Source organism: Vanacampus margaritifer, chromosome 12 (assembly GCF_051991255.1).
Source record: "Vanacampus margaritifer isolate UIUO_Vmar chromosome 12, RoL_Vmar_1.0, whole genome shotgun sequence".
NCBI lineage: Eukaryota > Metazoa > Chordata > Actinopteri > Syngnathiformes > Syngnathidae > Vanacampus > Vanacampus margaritifer.
The window spans coordinates 6,039,666-6,052,642 of record NC_135443.1 but is presented as its reverse complement, the minus strand read 5'-3'; the positions used below and the strand labels follow the sequence as shown (position 1 = coordinate 6,052,642).

The window sequence follows — 12,977 nt, the reverse complement described above, 5'->3', positions numbered from 1 at the left end:
CCTTCATGTATCCTAGTACCACATTTGAAGCGTTGTGAGTTTTGATATTTATTAAAGTTGCAGTCATTTCACAAATTCAAAAAAACAAAACATGCTCTCTGTGAGCAAATAAGAAACATCAAAATCCATTATTCATTTTTGGGACAAGAAATTACATAAGCATATTTATGTAGCTCATATAATATGCTTAAGTGTAAATTTGATATGCCAAAACAACAACAATGATCAAAATAAGTGGGGTACACACAACAATTTGAATATTTCTCTCTTTTTCAGTCAAACAGCAAAGGCCCGATTCTCAGTTGTCTATAATGATTATTCTGATGTCAGTCTTGTACACCAGTCTTCTGGTTTGGGGGTGGAGACTCACAATTATCGATGTTGATATGGTTATGTGTGGTGTTAGTTATGTCAAATACACCACACAATATTAGAGCAGTAGGCTAAGCACAGACTTGATTTTTTTTTTTTTCACACTCAAATCAGTTACAATGCTAAAAAAATGCTTTGTGTGTCCCACTTCAGATGCCACTCAAGTCAATTAATTCTTCTCCTACAGTCTAATGGTGCTACCATAGCCCCACACACTGAATGCGGGGTACACCGGCTCCGTAAAAGAAGTGCGGACCTGGTACAGAAGCTGCATGGCATCAGACACGCTGTAAAACGCCAGCACCCCCGACGCGTGATCCAAGTAGACGCCGATGCGAGATGACCTCGGGACGGGAATGTCCGTGCTCTTGTTGTTGTGCACGTAGGAGAACTTGGAATCTGAGCAGTAGAGGCTCCAGGATTTGTCGTTCCAGCCTAGACTGCACGCGTTGTTGTTCCCTTTTCGGAAAATGCCCCTATAGGAGATGGCCACATCGATCTCCGATCCCTTCCAGCTCACTTCCCAGTAGCAGCGAGCCCCGGCCAGGCCTTCTTTGCAAAGAATCTTGAAACCGAGGGAAGAGAAAAACACAAAATTAGCAAAGGAATTATAGTGAAACTCGAAAGTTTATCGTGGGAGATACGTTCCACACCAATATAATTACCAATATAAACAGACCATGTGATTTTTTTTTTTTATAGTCCCCACATTCTCCAAAAAACATTTGCCTCTTCTGATCAGCTCTCTTCTCACTTTTCATCAATGTTGGAAATGTCATCAGTGGTGGGAAAAAGTTTTTAAATGACTTATCTTGGTCTCATTTTTTTAATAACACAATTTTTTTTTTATTTGAACAGGGGTGTGTAGACTTTTTTTATATCCAGTGTATGTTGAAGTGAGTTGAGAAGTGTCAAATAGTGATTTGGTACCATCTTGTGGCATCTTGGCACCAAGGAACTATGTAAAAGCAAGTTGAGGAGTTTCATGTAGTGTGTGACCACCATTTTGTGGGGGGTGTCACTTAATTAGGGTATAGTGACGCAAGTCTACACTGTAAAAAAACATTTTAAAAATGCTACAGAGGAAGTCAACCTTAAACATTTCTTGACAATGTTATATGCGACCTCACTAGTCTGAACATGACATTCTGATTAATATTATATTTGTGAAGTATGGGTTATAAAGCATAATCTAGACGGTTTTATCCAACTCAGGGGGCGGCCATTTTGCCACTTACTCTGTACTGAAGATAACATCACAGTTGCTCAGGGCTCAGGCAACGACCAATCACAGCTCACCTGTTTTCTGAAGCTGAGCTGTGATTGGTTGTTACCTGAGAGCTGAGAAACTGTGATGTCATTTTCATTGGACAGCAAGTGGCAAAATGGCCGCCTTCTGATATTGATAAAAACTTGTGGATTTTGCTGTTTAACTCATTTTCCACTAATGCAACATTAACCTAAATGTCTTATGGTCAATACATTTTTGGGGGGTTGACATCAAAACGATGAAACTGTGATTTGTGGGTTAACACTAATAATAAGTACTAACCTGTTGCCAGTGGTCAAATCGTTCCGGGTGATCAGGGTAGTTCTTAGGTTCATTCTTCATTGTGGCGGTCCGGTTGCCCTCAGAGAGGTGAAGGTTGCGGTGTACAGTGTTTACATCCAGAATCGGCTGGCAAGAATCTGAACAAAACAATAATAAGTCAATGTTGAGGCCGGGGATTTTGAAATTGTGGTAATGCACCAACACCATTCAAGAGGTTGGCTGAAAATGTGTAAAATTGATGGGTGGGACACACATTGATTTTATACATCACAAAACAGGAAAGTTTATGTTGCACATCATTTTGAAAGCAGCCTTCTAAAACTATGACAGAGTTTGTTGAATGACTCAAGCCGTTGCAGGAACACCTGTGTTTGCTTAAAGTGATCCTGATTTGTAGGCTTGCTTTCTCCTATTTCACCAAACCTGTTCTGTCACAGGTGTTATTATTGTAACGCTGGTTTCTGGTAGCTTTTTTTTTCCCAACAGGACACATCCCGTTCTGTTCTCTGGAATCTGGTTTGGATCTTTAGCTCAACAAGGACGGAATAATCCCAGAACAAAAATAATTAAGATAAATGATGTACTAGTACTGACTGGTTTTCTGACCTCAGCCCCAAAGGAGAAGTGCTCACTACCACTTTCAAAGTTCACAACATAAGAAACGGGAAGAAAAAAAGAAAATCTTGCGTTGATATTTTAGTTCGGTATAACTTACATCTCAAGAAATCCTCTCTGGTCTTTGGCTCTTCCGTCATCCTCGGCTCTGTCAAAAACGACGATTCCCTCCTTTTTTTGTCACTTTCTTGTGTGATGTAGACTTCCTTCACTGGTGACAAAACAAAGGGAACGTGACAGCTTTAACGATAGAAGACAATTCATGGGTGTGGCTGAGCAAGATACATCTGCCAACCTGCTGCGGAGATTTTAGTCGTCTCTTTCTTGCTGATTTCCTCCACTTGTAATTTCAGGCCGGCGATGGCTCTCTTGGTGGTCTCAAAGGAGTAATTAGGAGCAATGCTGACGTTATTTAGGTCCTCGTAACCCGAAGGGCCAGACAGAGACTGCCAGCTCTGGGAAGAAACAAAAGTAGAATCTATGAATGACAAAAAAATACATTTATAACTACTGTATATGTTTGGATAAAACATTTTTTTTGTTTTATTCTATACATTAATGACAACTTAACCCCTGGGCGTTATTTGACCATTTTTTGGCTTTTTGTTGGTTCTGACCAAGCCATTTCAAAATAAAATAACGCCCAGGGGTTATAATACAGGTCGTGCCCACCTGCAGAAAGTGTATGTGGTCGTCGGTGTGCGACAGCTTCTCCAGGTCGGTGTGTCTCTTCCTCAGCAGGGTGACCTCTTCTTCCAAGCGGTCGAGGAGGATTTCACCGCGGTTCACCGTGGTTTTCTCGTGCAAGCGCACCATCTCCTTGACTTCGTTGTACTTCCTCTCAATGGAGAGCAGCAGCTCCGTGAAGACCCGCTCGTTCTCCTCCAACACGGACTCAGCTGAGTGCTGTTTGTTAGGATTAGCTGGTCATTTATTTCCATAAGACAAATCTGGGCTGTAATGTTCTCAGTTCATATTGTTGTCATTGACAGGCATTGGAATTTTGTTGCTAACCAAAACAGTGGTACGGTTTCTCATTAGCACAATTATCATCACCTATCTGCAATTGGGTAAACAAATAGCTACTATTAGCTTAAAAAGGTAATTGAAGGCCATTACTTTCACAGCTTCCACAGCTTGTCGGAGATCCTGCCACTTTTTGACCCTCTCGTCAATCCTGTGCTGGGATTTGTACAGCGTGGTGCCGAGTTGTTTCTATTGGGGAAATGATAACATTACAATTAAATACATTTCTCTTCTAACAAAAAAGTTAGAGTTAAGGGGTTTTCGGGATATATTTCAGGATGAACCTAAAATGCGTCACAGCTTTTATTGAACTTTTCAAAACATACGTCAAACGGTTCAACGTTTTAGTACTTTCAATTCAATTCAACTCAACTCAAATGTATCTATAGAACTCTTTAAAAAAATTACTACAGCTGAAACAAAGTTAAAATAAGGGTTCAAGTACCGTGCTCTGTTGAACGCCAATGGGGGGGGGGGTTAATGACGAGGTAATGTTGAGCAATTGTTAGGTGAGTCTTGGTTTCATGATGTCAGACTGTTAAAGCACCGATTCTAATTGTATCAGAAAAATGATTGGTCCATTTATCTATTAAAGTAGTGAATTTCGCCATTTAGCCGCTTGTTAGAGAAAAGCAAAAAAAAGTACTGAAACACTGAGCAGTCGAACATGTCTGTTGAAATATTTTCGTTCATTCTTAAATTTCACACAAAACCCCACTATATGAATTCTTAATGGTATGCCACTAACCTGTTTCTCAGTCCTCTCCGTTCCAGCCGGGACGATGTCGTGGTGCTTGTGCTCATCCATCATACACAGGACGCACACGGACGTCTGGTCGGTACGACAAAAGGCCTCCAGCAGCTTGTCGTGCTGAGCGCAGATCTTCTCCCTCATTTGGCCGGTAGCTTTGACCAGTTTGTGCTTCATCAGCGCCGGGTAGTCGTAGTGAGACTGGAGGTGAGTCTCGCAGTAAGACGCCAGGCACACCAGGCAGGACTTCTCAGCTTTCTGCTTCCTGGTGGTGCAGAAGTCGCAAAGGACCTCGCCACGTTTGGCCTGCGTCCTATTCTGCCCGTGGCTCGCGGAGCGACGGGATCGGTCCGTGGTGCTGTTTCGGTCTAAATCCAGAGTGTTGGGGTGCGACATTTTGTCTTGGAGTCAGACACAATGTGGGGAGAAAAAATAAATTAATTAATTAATTTAGAGTTAAAGAACAGGTCTTGAGATTCACAGCCAAAAACTCAAAACACAAGTGAGTAACAAGGAGACAGTAAGTTCCTTAAGTTGTCCGCTTCATTGAAACTGATGTGTGTGACAGAATGTGAGCTATGTGGTCTGTTCACACTGTAAAACCAGTATTCCCAGTCAAATGAGTGGGCGGGTGACGCTACCTGAAACTAGACAAACAACACATGCTCCTTGACTTTAAATGTGCAAGAACTCACTAAATAAGACTCAGAAGGGTGGAATGTGCCTAAAAGTATAATACAACTTAACAAACATACTGTAGAAGCTTTAACCAATGTAACATTAAGCACAGTTTAATTGATTCTAATGGAGGGAGCCCGCTTACTATTAATGGCACACATACCACACTACTCTGTGCTAAATATTAGCATTATCATTACATTTCTGGCACTCAAACATGGCTCGTCAGATAAGAGCCTTTCAGTAATGAAACCCTTTCATCAACCACTAGTGAACTATGAAATACATGTAAATAAATAACGCATGTATTTTTTTTTATAATTTCCAAAATTATGACAATTAAGAGAATAATGTACTGACGGATTAAATGCAAATGTGATGCACTTAAAAGTAAATGTGCTGTACTAGATTAAAAAAAAAAAAGCCATTGTGACATATGCACATTTAATTAATTCTTCCTCATTTTGAAAATCACTTCCAATCCAATTTCTCTGTTTACCTTTATGATGTCATAGTAGTAGCTTAATGCATGTTTGTGACCCTCAGGATGCTCAGAATAGAATAAAGAAAAAAAAATAATTGTACATTTTAGGCATTTGACTTTTAACCCCAATGAGGATAAGCGGTATAATTAGAAAATGGATGGATGGATGTACTGTTTTATTTTCTTTAAACTTTGTTCTATTGTCTTACGTTTGAAGTGTATTTATGGAGGGCTTTGTTTCATTTGTTGTGCAAACAGAGGGACAAACATCTGTAACGCTAAACCACATGAAACTCTGTGAACATGCACCTATAGCTAATCAAAGAATGCTATTACATCATATTTGTTTCTTCTATTTAATGCAATGGAACATTGATCCTATACAACTCCTGATTGTATAATGTTACAAAGGCTACTTTTACTTGAAAGATTTTGAGGGCCTTCCCCCTATGATGTGGCCGTTTTGGTACCTTGATGCGCGGCTCCTCGGCTGCAGGAGGCGGTAGCGGCCTGGGTGGCGTGTGGAAACGACAACACTTGCTTTTCGCTAAAGCGTGTCGACGGTCGGCGGTCTAACGTTGGCGCCAGATGAGCACTGTGGCGCCAGCTCTACACAGCACGCTAGTGTACCACGGACACCAAGACAAGATAACACAACAGCACAAGCGAGACCACATAACAAGCCGGACTTTCTCTATCTTTTCTTATAAACGCGAGCGATCCTTTCGTTGGTCCTAGTTCCAGGCCAGAAGAAGGACGAAGAAAGGTGGGTGGGTGCGTGCATTTGTGTTTGGAACGTGCAAACTGTTGTAATCTATATACCTCCTAATTGCTTTATTATTTAGCAAAGGACTCATCATGAGAGGGAAAGGGGGCGCTTAGTTGGGAAATGAAGACAATCTCTGCACGGATGCTCGCCCATATTTGTGCTTTCGTGTTGTAGTGTAGTTAAAGCAGCCTGTGAACTCTGTCATGGAAAAATACAGGGCCTAGATCCACTATGCACATTGTTTTATTATTGTTTTGGTTATTAAATGGTTTACACGCGATGCTACCTCCTCTCTCTGTAGTAGGTGCTGATTTTGTAGTCGTTTTTATAGTAGACCACAGCATTAACGACCCCGTTCGTGTGAAATGGCGTCAATTGCACACCCTTAGGTAAATGTGGTTGAACGGTTGGTTTCAGTGAATAATTCGCTTCGATGTTACAAAAAGTCCTCACTTAGGGGTAACGGGGGTACCAGGGAGCAGGAGATGCTGCTTAGCCGAAGGGTTAGCTTGGCACCGCGGCTACGTAGCCGACACGCTAACGACGACTGGAGCTGGTTAGCCAGCAAGGCCGCCATTGAAGGGGTGCCGCAGTCCATCAAGACTCGCGTTGGTAGTACAGTATATGCTATACACGCATCTCTGTAAACTATGGTGTGTGTGTACGTAATAAAAGTTTCGAAACTGTTATTAAATCGTAGCATGTGTTTGTGGGCTAGTCGGACATATGTCGGTTAGTTTCAAACCAAAAGACAACATTCCCGGGCTTTTCCCTTCTTTTTCATCGCCATCGATGTTAGTCATCTTTGTCCCTCTGCGGCTACTAGCACAACTCTTATTAGCTTGCTAACTTTACCATCAGCGTTCAAGACACAGTCGCGTCATTGTTTTTTTTTATGACCGGTTGGATTTTTTTTAAGAACACGTTTGTATTTTGTCACATAGACACGGGGCGGTTGACTTATTTGGACATGGCTCGGGGCTTTGCTGCTGATCCAATGCGGTTTGGGGAGGGCGGAAGCTAAGTTGGCTTACGTTAGCTCGTGGCAGCCATCTTATGCGAGCATTGTAGTCCTAGGGCTGGCTAGCTGCTGGTGTGGCACAACAAGATGGCCTGTTAATACGTGCGGAAGAGGACAATTTCCGCGTCAACAACCGCGCCCTTGTATCGCACCGAAATATTTTTTCTCCTAACTCCAAAAGATATATTTTTTTCGACGGCGTAAGTATCACCGTCAGTCTGTTTGCTTCGTCGGGGTGTTTTTGCTACGAGGCTAGTTAGCGCGCTAAATGGCGACCACTTAGCGGCTAACACAAAGCTGCGGCGGCGTTAACCAGTTTCCCCTCGACCGTAGCCAGCTAACTAGCGGCTACGGGAGCTATTTGTAGCCGTTTTGGGGAGAAGCTAGCGAGTCACCGTTCCAACATTTTAATAATAAAACGCCGATTTGACGACGCCTGAGCACAAAGTGGATATCGCGTCGGGTGGAGAACAAAGAGCCGCGCGGGTTGAAAGCGGTTTAGGCCTGCTGGCCTGTCGCTTTGCGGATTAAACCCTACTCGACAACCCGATGACGATTTTGGCTACTTTGATGCTGTTTAGCTCGTTATGACTGCTAACCTAGCCTGCTAATTGACACTTGGCCTGTATATTGGCTTTGGAGAGTTTGCTAATCGGAGGTGTGCTTGCCTACTTTAATTAAAAGGCACCAAAGTGACACTGTCTTACTGCAAAAGTATGCGGGTATATATCTTGTGCAGAGGCCCGCCTCGGCATCGTAAGATCTTACTTTTTAACATAGCCACCCTTTTACTTCATATTGTTGGCGTTTTGCCTTTTTTTTTGTGTGGTCCTAATGACTTGTCAAATTTGTTGATGGGGCATTTTATGTGAAGCCCTTATTAAGGAAAAGCCTTCACTATAATAAAACACGCGTACCACATGTTAATTCAAAAAGGTGTGTCACTAATTGCTTATTGAAGTGGTTTAAAGGGGAATTTCCTCTGCAAAGTAATAAACTTTTGTTGATAAACATTCAAACAGGCTTACCACATCTTACCGGTATTTATCATGGAGGGAACTACATCATGATCGTATTTAACATAGCTACATGTTTACTAAAGCTTTCTATGCTTTATACTTTACTTACACTTAATTGTGGGTTTATTATTTTAAGAAAAAGTCAGGTGTGTCCCTAAATGCTCGCCAAAGTTGAGAGAGCAGCATTTCAATGGTGGATTTTCTGTTGATGTATATTACAACATTAGGCCAAGTCACACAGAGCATCACTGGTAAACAAATTTTGTATTTTTGCCATGTTTTTTCTCACACTGTGCTTGCTTGTCATTAAGCTCACAATTTAAAGATGCAATTTTTAATGGGCCATTTCCTTTTTGGAGTAATATATTAAAGCGATATGTCAAGTCAGTCAGCCTCCTTGTAGTTGAGCGATTTATCAGTTGATGGGAGACTAGTGACAGCGATGCAATTCTCTCAAATGTGCCTTTGTGACATGGTCTATGGTCAGAATCCGTGTCTTGCTATTCTTTGTGGTCAGCTCTTGACCAACCCCCCAAATAATTTTCTGAAAATTTGTCTTGCTATTCCTGTTTTACATACTAATATATACAAATGTGTAAGAATGACTATTAAAGTTGAAATCTTTTACAGCTACCTGAGCGTCCCTGTGATCGTCACGGCCGCAGATCTGCCTCTCACTCTTTATTCTCAAGCCACCAATTAAAAAACACTTTCAGGCAAGTATGTTCATTTGGAGTAGATTGGAAATTTTCTATGTGAAATACTGTAACATCCCACGATGGCCTTTGTGTGCAACCTTTTGTACATATTTTTTTTGTACCAATATAACTCTTGACGGCTCAGCTGATTTCTGGGTTGTGCCGGAGGCCAAATTTCATTTTAATGTGATTCGTTCACAGTACAATTTTCAATTGTCATCCAATCACAGGGCAGACATAGATTAACTGTTCATTCACATTTGGACAACCTGTGAGTAAATGTATTTATTTATAAAGCCATTCACTTTTGAGCAGAGATATAAAAAAAAAAAAGAGTCTCAAATCCAGAACCTCTAGACTGAGGAAGACGTTAACCACTACATCCCAGTTCCAATAAAATATTTTTGAAAAAACTGAAAATGGTAAGCCGTCTTATTGTCAAATGTTTGTCAATAGCTAAAGAGGGACAGCAGCTGTTGCATCATGAGAGGTTGAACTTGATGTGGTTAACGTTGTTGTGTTGGCTTCTCTTCCAGGTCTGCTCACTAACAAACAGCACCAGCGCTGTGCCCATCCAAACCAGGATCAATACCCCGATTCTTAGTTGAGTTACCGTCCGGCCAAAAAACGGAGGTCGTGGGGTTGGAGTGTGTGCTCATGGCGGAGTCAGAGACTGAGTGTGACACACCCGGCCTTGACACGCTTGGGTCGGAGTGTGTCATAGCCCACAGCCATGTCGACCTGCACTACGGAGCCGAGACAGAAATCATGACTGAGGAAAAGCGTGGTCTGGAGCTGGAGATCCACGGCACCGAACTCAAGATCCAAGGCCTGGGGTCGGACCTTGGCGCCGTGGCGTGCGTGGACGCCATCGTGGAGACGGACCACGATTACATCAAGGTGGAACACGACGACATGCACTGCTTCGCCGGCGGCGAGATCAAGACGTCGTCGGGCGAGGCGCTGCTCGGGGAGGTGCTTCTCAAGGCTGAGAGCGAGCATGAGGTCAAAGTGGAGTCGGATCACGGTGGCGAGCTGACGGTGGAGTCTGAGAATGGCGTCATCATTCACGAGGCCCACGGCCTGCAGTGTAACGAGTGCGGTGAGATCTTTGGCAGCATCTCTGATCTCCACCAGCACTTTGAGATCCACAAGGACCTCAACCCGTACATCTGCGTACACTGCGGCGAGAGCTTTGCGGTAGAGGCCAGTCTCAAGCAGCACATGAAGATCCACATGAAAGAGAAGCCCTACGTACCGCCCGGTGTGGAGATCATGGGCAAGGACGTCATCGACGCCTTCAGCCTCAAGTCCCACCAGATGATCCACCTGCCCGACAAACCCCACCGCTGCACCGAGTGCGGCAAGAGCTTCGCGGCGGCCATCACCCTTCGAGAACACATGAAGATGCATTCGGAAGACAAGCCTTACAAGTGTACCCAGTGCAGGAAGAGCTTTGTCCGCAGGAGGCACCTGAAGAAGCACCAGGAGGTCCACGCCCGCGAGAAGCCGTACACGTGCGGCCAGTGCGGCAAAGGCTTCGCCACCACCTCCAACCTCAAGCAACACCAGAAGACCCACGCGGCCCACGCCGCCCATGCCGCCCACGCCGGCGTGGTGCTCACCGACAAGCCCCACCGCTGCGCGCAGTGCGGCAAGTGTTTCGCCGCCGCCGGCACCCTGCGGGAGCACCAGAGGATCCACTCGGGCGAGAAGCCGTACAAATGCAACATGTGCCGAAAAAGCTTTGTCCGCAAGCGCCACCTGAAAAAACACCAGCAGGTCCACGCCGGCGGCAAGCCCTACACCTGCAGGCACTGCAACAAGGGCTTCAACCACTCCTCTTCCCTCTCGCGCCACCACAAGACCCACCTGCAGGGACCCGTCTTCTCCCCGCCGCAGCCCGGCAAGCCCATGACCTTCGGCGCCGCCCCCAAGCAGAGGGTGCACTTGCAAGGAGACAAGCCGTACATGTGCCACCACTGCGACAAGGGCTTCAACCATTCCTCCTCCCTGTCGCGGCACCAGAGAGTCCACTCCGAGGGCAAGGGCTACACCTGCGGCCACTGCGGCAAGATCTTCACCCACGCGTCGTCACTGGTGCGGCACCAGAGGGTCCACCTGGAGAAGCAGCAGCAGCAGCCGGCGCCGCAGTCGCCGCCGCTGCCCCTCCCCATGGCCTCGCCCGAGCAGTACAGCGCCATCTCCTCGCCTAAGGTCTTCCCCAACAACGCCTTCCCCAAGCAACACCTCCTCTCCATGGAAAAGCCGTACCGCTGCACCCAGTGCGGCAAAGGCTTCAACCATTCGTCCTCCCTCTCCAGACACCACCGGATCCATTCGCAGACTGAGTAGTGAGGGTTGGGGTCCCGCCCCCCACGTAAACGCTTGACCTACCCCTGGCTTCTCTGTATCTACTACCACCCCCCGCCGCAAGACCAGTCGGGCCGACTCCTATGGATGTGTACGTGGTCAAGTCAGCTGCAGCGAAAAAGGACCAGTTGAGGGAAATGAAGACGACATGACCGGAAGGACTGATTGGCTATTCAGAGCAGAAGCTGCGGGGAAGCGTCGCTTCCATTCTTTGTTCTCGCTTGCGCAGGAACTCCCATTTTGAACACTTTTAAAAAGAAACCGGAAAAAAAAAAATGTTACTCCATGATTTTTGGATGAAGCTACTCAGCGGTGAGCACAGGCGATTGTTCGGCATGGTTCGAGGCGGTCAACACCGGGAACTTTGAATTAGTCATCTCTTTTTTCACCCTTGTAACCTGTGTGATGCAAATCCACTGTAAATACTTTATGATTTCTTTTATATATGTATAGGTGAACTAGTGTGTTGTTCCAAAAGGATTACATTTTGATAGCAAGACCCACTTTTGTCCACATTTTTTTTCTCCCCCCATTTTGAGCCTCACTTTAAGACTCGCCGAGTTAAATTTATTGCGGGTGTTTTCAAGCAGCAGTTGAATTTGCCGTTGTGTATATTTCCGAGTTTATTTTCTTGTATGTCTACCATGAGTGGGCTGTACAGAGAGCAATACTGACTGACTGACAGACAACCTGATGTGATGAAACGCTGTCCCAAAACAATTCCTGACAGAGAATAAACTCCTCATGGTTAGCATATTACTACACCAGTCTCCTTTTGTTCGCTTATTCCCGTTCCCATTGAGAATAACTAAATAACCTGTTTATAGACTATAGATAGCAGTTACTCATGTTAACGATCACAATCTGATTTAAAGGCTTGTGCATACTAAACAATTCTATGAGAAAAGCTTTTTTCCAAGACTTTGCATTATGCTCGACTCGTGTAAAAAAACAAAACAAAAACTTTTACAAACGTATTTTTTTAGATATGGCTTGGGTTATATGAAAAGGAGTAAAGATGTTTTTATGGGAGGAGGGCACGACAAGCAATATTTTGTTTTCTAAGTTTCTCCCCTATTTTTTGCTTCGATCTGTAGCATAGTTTTCTTCCCTGTGTTAGCTAGGTGCCTTATTGCATGCTATGTAGTAATGGATGCTGAGCTGTTAATTGCTGAAAAAAGTTTTTAAGTTCTCGTTCATACCCTTTGTTTAATTTTATGTCAATGACACCTCTTTTTTTTTTTTTTTTTGCTTACATGTATGCTATCCTGTTTACACTGTATATTGTCTTTATTTTCTCCCCTCTTCTGTTTTTGTAAATGGCCTAATTCTTGAGAGGAAAAAATGTAAATCAATCCATACATGCTTCTCTTTAAGGGCAAAACATCTTTTCCTTTTTTGAGTGGCACACACATGGATAAATAAAGGTTGTTGACTCTCTTCTGGCGTCCTGTAGAATTTAATTTTACGATGGCTTACAGTTGTCTTATGGATCTGACGATGAGTTTGAACCTCAGACTTTTTTTCCATTTGCTTGTGTCCACAAACATAACACTTTATGGGCAATTTAAAGTGAACTGGTCTACCTGTGTCTTGTGGTTGTGTGGCAATTGGTCCAA

General features: G+C 44.1%; 2 protein-coding genes across 4 annotated transcripts; one reads left to right on the top strand and one right to left on the bottom strand.

Annotated features, from left to right (window-relative positions):
* Window positions 1-32: 32 nt before the first annotated feature.
* ftr14l (finTRIM family, member 14-like) lies at window positions 33-4,895 on the bottom strand. Its single transcript, XM_077581461.1, has 7 exons — window positions 4,314-4,895; window positions 3,659-3,754; window positions 3,212-3,445; window positions 2,835-2,994; window positions 2,640-2,750; window positions 1,925-2,061; window positions 33-937 (listed from the first exon to the last, which is right to left on the bottom strand). Exons 1-7 carry the CDS (start codon window positions 4,710-4,712, stop codon window positions 554-556), a joined length of 1,521 nt encoding a protein of 506 aa, XP_077437587.1. The 5' UTR covers window positions 4,713-4,895; the 3' UTR covers window positions 33-553.
* Window positions 4,896-5,994: 1,099 nt separating this feature from the next.
* On the top strand, window positions 5,995-12,798 carry LOC144061589 (uncharacterized). Of its 3 annotated transcripts, none has more exons than XM_077582158.1 (3): window positions 5,995-6,244; window positions 8,918-9,003; window positions 9,522-12,798. In XM_077582158.1, the coding sequence occupies exon 3, from the start codon at window positions 9,643-9,645 to the stop codon at window positions 11,338-11,340; it is 1,698 nt and encodes a 565-aa protein (XP_077438284.1). In that variant the 5' UTR covers window positions 5,995-6,244; window positions 8,918-9,003; window positions 9,522-9,642; the 3' UTR covers window positions 11,341-12,798. The 3 variants fall into 3 exon arrangements, with proteins under 3 accessions (XP_077438284.1, XP_077438286.1, XP_077438285.1); XM_077582160.1 differs by having other exon boundaries at window positions 5,995-6,252; XM_077582159.1 differs by lacking the exon at window positions 5,995-6,244 and adding an exon at window positions 6,334-7,468.
* The last annotated feature ends 179 nt before the right edge of the window (window positions 12,799-12,977 follow it).

Bases quoted from the DNA above. Each gene is read 5' to 3' on its own strand.
- ftr14l (XM_077581461.1), bottom strand. From the start codon at position 4,712: ATGTCGCACCCCAACACTCTGGATTTAGACCGAAACAGCACCACGGAC. The intron at 2,751-2,834 runs GTTGGCAGATGT...TTTTGTCACCAG, and splicing joins GACTAAAATCTCCGCAGCAG to TGAAGGAAGTCTACATCACA. The intron at 938-1,924 runs GTTAGTACTTAT...CTCGGTTTCAAG, and splicing joins GATTTGACCACTGGCAACAG to ATTCTTTGCAAAGAAGGCCT.
- LOC144061589 (XM_077582158.1), top strand. From the start codon at position 9,643: ATGGCGGAGTCAGAGACTGAGTGTGACACACCCGGCCTTGACACGCTT.